The sequence below is a fragment of the Emys orbicularis genome, chromosome 4 (assembly GCF_028017835.1).
Source record: "Emys orbicularis isolate rEmyOrb1 chromosome 4, rEmyOrb1.hap1, whole genome shotgun sequence".
NCBI classification, from domain to species: Eukaryota; Metazoa; Chordata; order Testudines; family Emydidae; genus Emys; species Emys orbicularis.
The window spans coordinates 142,332,102-142,341,152 of record NC_088686.1 but is presented as its reverse complement, the minus strand read 5'-3'; the positions used below and the strand labels follow the sequence as shown (position 1 = coordinate 142,341,152).

Genomic DNA, 9,051 nt, shown 5'->3' with positions numbered 1-9,051 from the left:
CTGGGCGAAGACAATGCGACACGGGAGATTGACCCAGGGCTTACGTGGTGAGCCGGCCCCTTAGGGCACGGACCTTCTTTCTGTCCTGTGCTGGCACAGCCCCGAGCATCACGCCGGGGGCTCCTAGGCACTAGGGTAATAGCAATAATAAATCACCACGGGGCAAGCTGCCCCTCCCAGCTCAGGGTCCAAGCCAAGGGCAGGCTCAGGCCGTGGCTCCTGGGACAGAGGAAGGGAGGCCGTGTCAGAGGAAGGGTGGGCTCGTGGTTAAGGCTCTGGCCGGGACTCAGATGTGGGGTCAGTTCCCACGTTGGCCACAGACTCCCCCTGTGACCTTCGGCCAGTCACCCCGGCGTTGGTTTGCAAAGGCTCACGTGACAATGAGAGGCGAGGCCTCCCGGCACGTCACAGGGAGCGAGATAAATAGTGAGAATCTCCCCCTTCCCCTCGCTGGGCCTCGTCCCCCATCTGTAGCAGGTGCCTTGTCTAGATGGCAAGGGCCGGCTCTGGCTATGTATGTTCAGCCCCACAGTTGGAAAGTGGCCGCTCATTCGGCAGGCCTGACACCTGGGGGGCTGATGTTCAGAGGGACGGGCACCCACGCCTCCCGCTGGCGTTGGCTGGAGCTGCGGGTGCTCAGCACTGCTGGAAAGCAGGCCCCCAAGGGTCTCCGCTGGCCCCCCCTCTGATCGAAGACCAGAGCACTGAAGGACAGAGCGGAGCAGCGCGATCGCAGTGTCAGGGATTTAATGACCCGTCCGGCGCACACGTTACAGCTCTTGAGAGGGCAGGGGGCGCACCTTGCCCACACAGCACCAGACACCCCTGTAGGAAATGCCCCCGGAGTTCAGGCCCTCACCGCTCCTCCCCAAACAGCCCGGCGAGTCCTCCTCTGGCTCCCATCTGCCTGGCCCGGGGCAGAGAGCAACCAGTCAAGGCTGTGCGTGGGAGGAGATGGCACTGTGTTTCCATGGTAACCCTCTCAAAGCCCACAAACGGGCAGCACCTCCCGGCTGGCACCGTTGGCGAGGGGGATCCTCGGCAGCGTCTCACAGGCAGGGGCTGGAGATGGCCTCTGGGAGCCAGGCGTGCCGGGCCCAGGGGAGCTATGCAGGGACGTGGCCAAGGCGTGTCAGTGGGTGGAACCGGCCTCTGCTCCCTCCGGGCTTTCCCTTCCCCTCAGCAGCTCGGCCACGGCCTCTTCCATCAGCACCATCTCCAGCTGGCAGGTGGCAGCCACCTCGGCTCTCATGGCCGTCACAAAGGATGGGTCGCGGGCCAGAGCGCCCAGGCCCCTGGAGAGCAGAGCCTGCAGCAGAAGAAAGGGATCAGCATAGCCTGGCTGCTCGGACTGTGGAGAAACGACCTCTGGGCTCTGTGCAGCTGATGCCTGCGCTTCCCAGCTTAGCACAAACCTGTGGAGCTGGGAATGTTCACACTCGGGAGTGAACCGGGCCTAGAGCAAAGTGTGAGCAGATGCTCGGCAAATTCCCCATATGCAGCTCCGCTGGTGCGCCTCAATCCCGACCCACAGCCCCTGCTATCCCAGCCCTGGGCTTCCCCCAGCTCCACCGGTGCCCCTCAATCCTGACCCACAGCCCCTGCTATCCCAGCCCTGGGCTCCCCCCAGCTCCACCGGAGCCCCTCAATCCCGACCCACAGCCCCTGCTATCCCACCCCTGGGCTCCCCCCAGCTCCACCGGAGCCCCTCAATCCCGACCCACAGCCCCTGCTATCCCAGCCCTGGGCTTGCCACAGCTCCACCGGAGCCCCTCAATCCCGACCCACAGCCCCTGCTATCCCAGCCCTGGGCTCCCCCCAGCTCCACCGGTGCCTCGCAATCCCGACCTGCAACCCCCTGCTATCCCAGCCCTGGGACTCTGGACTCCCCCCCCACCTCCCCCCGGCTCCACCAGTGCCCCGCAATCCCGACCCACAGCCCCTGCTATCCCAGCCCTGGGCTCCCTCCAGCTCCACCGGTGCCCCTCAATCCCGACCCACAGCCCCTGCTATCCCAGCCTTGGGCTCCTCACACACACAGCTCCGCTGGTGCTCCTCACTCCCAACCCACAGCCCCCTTCCTGTGTCTATCCCACAGCTGGCTTTCTGCCTGCCTTACCGCTGTGCCAGCACCATTACTGATCTCTGCTTTCACCCCATTCCGATCCCTCCAAGTCCCCCCATTGCCCCTACTTTACCACCCCATAGATGACCTTCGACCCCTCTAACTGGGGATGAACTCTGCTCCCATCCCATCCGTAGGCTCAGGGCTGGCAACTCCCCCCGTCCTATCCTGCCTCTGCCCCCGCCCCCTGGCCTCACCCCATCCCACTCCAGGAGCTGTGGCCTCTCTCCTCCTTTCACCGCTCCCCCAGGAACAGTCTCTCCAGTCCCACCCCAGCCAGTCCCCCTGCTGGGTGCTGCCCCACTGCTATCTCCTGGATGAGTAAGGTGGTGGCTGGGGTGGAGGCAGCAGCGTCTCCCTCCCCGTTCATGTCACTGCCGCCATCCAGCTGGCACTCGGAGGTCAGGTCCGCTCCCCGCTCCTGGGCAGCAGCCTCCTCTCTGGGCAGCTGGGCAGAGAAGGAGCCAAGAGTCACATCCTGGGGGGTGAGCAATACTGAACGTGCTGCAACAGCCTCGACAGGTGGGCGAGGTGGGGGCTGGTCCGTGGAATCGCCCAGGGGCCACCCCCCAGGCTTGCAGAGCAGCTCAGATTCCTCTCGCCCGCCGTGGCGTCCGCTAGCCGCCCGGTGGCACCCCTTTGGAGGAAGAGCGCAGCCTCTTCCGGGGCAATGACTCGGCACTTGGACAGCGCTACCTGCACCTGCCCTGCTCCACGCCGGGCTCCGGGAACAGCCGGGCACCCCGGTTAGTTTAAGGAGAGGTGGCGATCATTGGCGATGGTACAGAACCCGAGGGCCAGTCCTGCCTGGCTGGGCACTAGAGCAGGGACCAAGCTCTGAGCTCCAGGATACTGCCCAGTCACTTGAACTTGGCTCCTGTAGAGTCAATGGCCAACTCCCCCAGGCTAGCAACAGCCCCGTCCATAGCCCCAGGGGCCTTCTTTCCTCTGGAGCGCAGGGCGGAAGAGGACAGGGGAATGGGCAGAGAAGGGGCAAGGCTACAGAGCCTCATCTCCTTACATAGCGGAGCCGTGATTACCTGGATATAACAAGGCACAACCCCCGCCCCCCAGTGCTCCATTCCCTGGTACGCCCATCCCCACTCCTGGCCACCGGTGGCCCCGGCAGAGGCTCCAGCCCTGTGGGCCGTTCCAGTTGCCATTGGGAAGAGGGCAGGGGTGCCGGAGACGAGGGTCTTTGCGCCTGAGCCATTCGGGGGGCTTGTGGCTGGACACCGGGACACCCCCAGCTTCCTCCAGCCCCATGGCCGCGTCTCTGCTGCGGATAGGCCAGGAGTGCAGGCTCCGTTCTGCTTCCCAGGGGCCAACCAGGCTGGGGCGGACGCAGCGCACGAGGCAGATGCCAAGCTGGGATCTCCTGCTAGCTGGCCCCGGGGGACCCGGTGCCTCTAGTGCACAGTTGTCTTGGCCAGCCCAAAGTGGGAGGGAGACTAGCCTCCCCCCGCCGCAGATGAGCCAAATGATATCCCAGCACCATTTACCTGCAGCTCCAATCCCGGGCATCCGCCGACACTGGCTGCACGCCTCCTGTCCAGCCACCGCTGCCGCTTCTCCAGGCGGAAGGAGCGGTTGTGGCCTGAGGGGAAGGGAACGGGGGCGTCACGTGGGGAGCCCACGGGAAGGGCACTGCTGTGGCCCTGAGGCATAGGGGGTGCCAGCTGGGAAGGGGCTGACTAGTGCGGGGGCTGGGGAAGCAGAGCTGGTGCACTTGGAGGTCCTGTGCACATGCCCCAGCCAGCCCTGGGCCAGCCCCCTCCCCGGCAACCCCCCGAGAGAGGCAGAGGGAACTGGATGCGCCCCTTGCTCACAGGGAAAGAGCTGAGCACGGGCCTTCCCTCGGCCTTACACCCAGCCCGCCCCTGCCCCCGGCGAGGCCTGCACATGGGGATGGGAAAACGGAGACCTGGATGACCCCTCCTGGGAACCACGACCTCCTGTCTCTGCCGGCTGAGGGGGAACTCAGCCTGCAGCACCCCAGGAAATTCAGCCTCCTGCTTCACCTCCCCTTGAGGGCCATGGCGCCCTGGGAAAAGGACCCCCCCCCAGAACTGGCATCCCTAGGGAAGGAGGTTATCTGCATTCGTTGCTGCAGGGAATTCCAGTGTTGGCTTCTCTTTCTATTGCTTAGTTCATCCTTAGGGCCATGAAGAGACAGCCCCTGCTCCCCGATAAAAGGGGGCTCACCGGCTGCCTTGGTGAAAAATGGAGTCCCACCCCCACATAAAATGGGGCCCCTCCCTTCCATGCCTTATGGGGTCCCCCCAATAAAAGAGGGGCCTCCCTCCCAACCCTCTGACAAAAGAGGGTCCATCCTCCAGGCCACTTGGTGAAACATGGGGTCCCACCCTATGCCCATCTGGCAAGCTGGGAGTTTCCCCAGGCCATGACACTGCCCCCCCAGGACACCCCTCCCAGTAAGGCCAGGAAGTGCCCGGTGTGACGATGCTGCAGGTACTGACCCAGGGCAGAGTGTGGCTGTGGCTGTGGCTGGCAGGATGCCGGCAGCATCCTCTCCCTCCGCAGCTCGTCCTCGTACTGCATCCTGTCAGGGACAGGAAAGAGCGTCAGGCTGGCGCAGGGACCACCACCCAGCCACCCCTCCAAGGGCTTCCATTCACAAGCGTCAGTCACCATGCGAGACCTAACTTCCTCCTGCCCTCTGTCCACCACAGCTCCCTCCTCTACCCCGCATCCTCTTCTTCAGCACCTCTGGTCTCCTCCCCTCCCTCCTCTCCCCTCCCTCCTCTTCTTCAGCACCTCTGGCCTCATCCCCTGCCTCCTCTACCCTCCAGCCTCTTCTTCAGCACCTCTGGTCTCCTCCCCTCCCTCCTCTACCCTCCATCCCCTTCTTCAGCACCTCTGGTCTCCTCCCCTCCCTCCTCTATCCTCCCTCTGATTCTTCAGCACCTCTGGTCTCCTCCCCTCCCTCCTCTACCCTCCCTCCTCTTCTTCAGCACCTCTGGTCTCCTCCCCTCCCTCCTCTACCCTCCATCCTCTTCTTCAGCACCTCTGGTCTCCTCCCCTCCCTCCTCTACCCTCCATCCTCTTCTTCAGCACCTCTGGTCTCATCCCCTCCCTCCTCTACCCCCCCATCCTCTTCTTCAGCACCTCTGGTCTCCTCCCCTCCCTCCTCTACCCTCCCTCCTCTTCTTCAGCACCTCTGGCCTCATCCCCTCCCTCCTCTACCCTCCATCCCCTTCTTCAGCACCTCTGGTCTCCTCCCCTCCCTCCTCTACCCTCCCTCCTCTTCTTCAGCACCTCTGGGCTCCTCCCCTCCCTCCTCTACCCTCCATCCTCTTCTTCAGCACCTCTGGGCTCATCTCCTCCCCGCCATAATCACCCCCCACCCAATCATATTAATAAAAACAGCACAAACACCACTTGTATTAGAGAGAGAACCAATGACTGGACAGACAGACACTCTAGGTACTGGATGGATGGATGGATGTGTAATATGGACGGATACATGATGGAAGGGTCTGTCTCGGGATAGATAGATAGATAGATGAGGTGAATGGGGACAGACAGGACAGCATCACTAAGTGTGAAGAAGGAGAGGTGACTTACCCTGGGTTCTTTTGCCACCTTAGAGACTAACAAATTTATTTGGGCATAAGCTTTCGTGGGCTAGAACCCACTTCATCAGATGCATGAAGTGAAAAAAAGTAGGCAGGTATAAATATACAGCACATGAAAAGATGGGAGTTGCCTTACCAAGTGGGGGGTCAGTGCTAACGAGGCCAATTCAATTAGGGTGAATGTGGCCCATTCCCAACAGAGGACAAGAAGGGGTGAATATCAACAGGGGTGAACACAGACTAACATGGCTACCCCTCTGAAACCTGGGTTCTTTGAGATGTTCTGGCCCGATGGGTGCTCCACCACAGGATGTGCATGCGGAGACGGCAGTCGTGCTGGCAGGCCTGCACAGAGTCACACCTTGTACTCTGAAGGAGGGAAACGGGGCGACGTATCTGCAGCGGAGGGGAAGGAGGCCGGGAAGGTGGAGCACCCATAGGAACAAAGCATCTCGAAGAACTCAAGTTATGTAAGGTAAGTCACCGTCCCTTCTTCGTCGAGCGTATGTCCCTGTGGCGCCCCACTGCAGGGCACTCCAGAGCAGTAACTCAGAGAGGAGGGGCATGCCACAGAGGTGAGTCAAGGACTGTTCGGAGAACGATATCACCAAAGGCAGCGTCCTCTCTGGAAGCAGGGGACATGGCACATGCTTGGCACAGGGCTGGCAGAAGACCAGTCGCAGTCCTGCAGATTTCTGCTATGGGAACGTACTGGATGTGGACTGAGTTCCAGTGGAATGTGCTGTCACCGTGGGGGGCGGGGGGGACGCACCCCCATTCTGTCATAACAGGTTAAAATACAACCTGCAACACACAGACAACCCCTGTATGGACTAGGAACAGGTTGGCCCTTCATTCATTCTGTTAGCAACACAAGTAGCCTGGGAGAGGCCCTCAAGGACCTAGTCCTGTCCACAGAGAAGGCAAGGGCCCATCGAACATCCAGCGAATGAAGGCTTGAGACCTCTCTGGAGGCCTGAGGATGTGGGTAGAACACTGGCAGGCGAATCTCCTGGTTAATGTGATCTTCCAAGGAGACCGTAGGAAGAAAATAGGGCTGGGGACACAGTAGAACCTTGTCCCTATGAAAGGGTGGGATATGGTGTGTCAGCCAGGAGTGCCCCCCGCTCTCCAATTCGTCTTGCTGAAGTAATGGCGCCCAGGAATGAAATTTTGAAGGCGATATGGAGGAGAGAGCAGGTGGTCGTTGGTTCAAAGGAGACTTTCCTTGGAGCATTAAGAAGCAGGTTGAGGTCCCACTGGGTCCCAAACAGGAGGAAACCAATTGTATAGAGCCTGGAGGAATCTGGCTGTGACAGGGTGGGCAAAAACCGAGAAGCCCTGGATGGGTGACTGGAAAACTGTGAGAGCAGCCACCTGCACTCTAACAAAGCTCACGGAGAGACCCTGTATCTTTAATTCCAGCTGGCGGTCAAGTAGTTTGGAAAGGGAAACTTCTAGGGCTTGGGACGAAGAAAGAGAGCATCAAGAGTGAAAGTGTTTCCATTCCGGAGATAAGTCTTGCCGGTACTGGGCCATCTGCCAAACGAACTGACTGAACTGCAGCCAAATGAGTTAACTCCATGGTCGAGAGAACCATTCGGGAGCCAGGCCCTGGGGTTCAGAGAGGACGTATCTGTCATGAGGATCTTTGATGGTGTGCGATGCAAGAATGGGGTTCCCACACCGACCCTATGTGGGTCTTTCTGTCATGTAAGGGAATCCAACACCTTCTGAGGCACCGTGACCCCTTTGGACAGGTGGTGTCTGTCTGGGATATTTACTGTTCTAAACCACATCCTGGAGACATCTGAGATGGAGTCTCACATAGGAAGTCATGAACGTGCAGGAGGATGTATGTCCCAAGAGTGGAAGACGAGCCCTCATGATTGTTTATGGGCTGAACTCTAGCACCGAGATTAGGCCAGGTAGGGTGGAAGATGTCTCCCAGAATAGATAGGCTCTTGCTGTTGTGGGCTCGAGTGGCTCCTATGCAGTTTATCCTTTACACTGGAGTTAGTATCAATTTTTTGTGATTGATGCGAAGTCCTAGTTAACGCCTTGGCCATGGCTGGTTGGACCTCTTGGAGTGATCAACCCCTGATCAACCAGGTGTCCAAATATGGGAATACCAAGATCCCCCATTGACAGAGACCAGCTACTACTGCCAAGAGGAACTTCGTAAACACCCTCGGCACCGTGGAGAGTCCGGAGGGGAGAACTTGATGTTGATCGTGGTCCAATTACAAAGCAAAGCAAACACTTGTGGTGATGGGCGTCCTGTAGGTCGTGGGCGACGAGCCCATGTCCTGGATCCAACAATGGGAGAATGGGAGCGAGTGTCACCATGCTGAACTGTTGTGCTAGAACTTAGTTGCTGAAGTTTCTGAGGTCAAGAATCGGCCTCCCGCCTCCGTCTCTCGCGGGAACTAGGAAGTAGTTGGAATAGAATCCTTTCCTGATGGATGCTGTTGGAACCAGCTTGATTGGCCCCAGGAGGAGGAAGGATGGGACCTCCACAACACTGGACTGAAACCGGTCTCTTTGGTCTTGTGGCAGATGTTCAATGAAGTGTGTACGTTCTGAGTATGTGGTAAAGTCCCATTTCACCACCCAGGCCCGAAATTGCCACTACGGAATTGAAGAGCAGCTGGTGAGTTGCTTTCTGCCCCATACGTCCAGTCTCTTGGATTCATTGTCTATTGGAGAGGGTCTAGATCGAGTCTGACGGCTCCTTTCATTGGCTGCTAAGGAATTAGTGCGAGGGTGGGAAAAGAAGTGCTCCCTCCCCTTTGGTGGGATGTAGTACTTCTTATCAGATCTCTCTCAGGTGGGTGGAATTGTGCTGGGGATAGCAATGCCTCATTAACGGGCGGAGCAATCTTTCCTTGGGGATTGATATTCACCAAAGAATGTTATGACTCCTGGACGTCCTCTAGCGGGATTTGGAGAGAGTCTGCCAGCCTCTTCATGAGTTCCTGGAATGTTTCGAACTCATCAGCAGAGGAGGGCTGGGGTGGCGTTACCGCCTCGGCCACAGATGAAGAGGACTCAGCTGAAGGAGGTGAGACCTCCTCAGGTGGAGGCTCTGACTCCTGCTGTGTATTGTCCGGTACCGAAGACGTGCATGGTACTGGGAGAGAGACAGCTGCTTGCCATGGATGGCATGGGACCAGTGGGTGCCTGTAATCTCTTCTTGGCATCCTGTGGAACTGGTCACCAAAATGGCCCCCAGGACTCCCATTGATGGGGGGGAGGAACAGGGAGAGTGTCCCCAATGACAGTTATCGTCTCTGGGTCTGTGAGACCTGGCGGGTTCTCTAGGGT

The 9,051-nt window shown here is 59.3% G+C and overlaps 1 protein-coding gene across 1 annotated transcript in view; it reads right to left on the bottom strand.

Moving 5' to 3' along the window:
• Positions 1-1,132: 1,132 nt before the first annotated feature.
• LOC135877894 (voltage-dependent L-type calcium channel subunit alpha-1S-like) overlaps positions 1,133-9,051 on the bottom strand; it is a 29,818-nt gene continuing 21,899 nt past the window's right edge. Inside the window, exons 12-15 of the mRNA XM_065403419.1 lie at positions 4,606-4,688; positions 3,628-3,722; positions 2,430-2,573; positions 1,133-1,309 (exon numbers count right to left, since the gene is read on the bottom strand). Of these exons, the coding sequence (XP_065259491.1) occupies positions 1,133-1,309; positions 2,430-2,573; positions 3,628-3,722; positions 4,606-4,688 (499 nt within the window). The remainder of the gene's footprint in view (positions 1,310-2,429; positions 2,574-3,627; positions 3,723-4,605; positions 4,689-9,051) is intronic.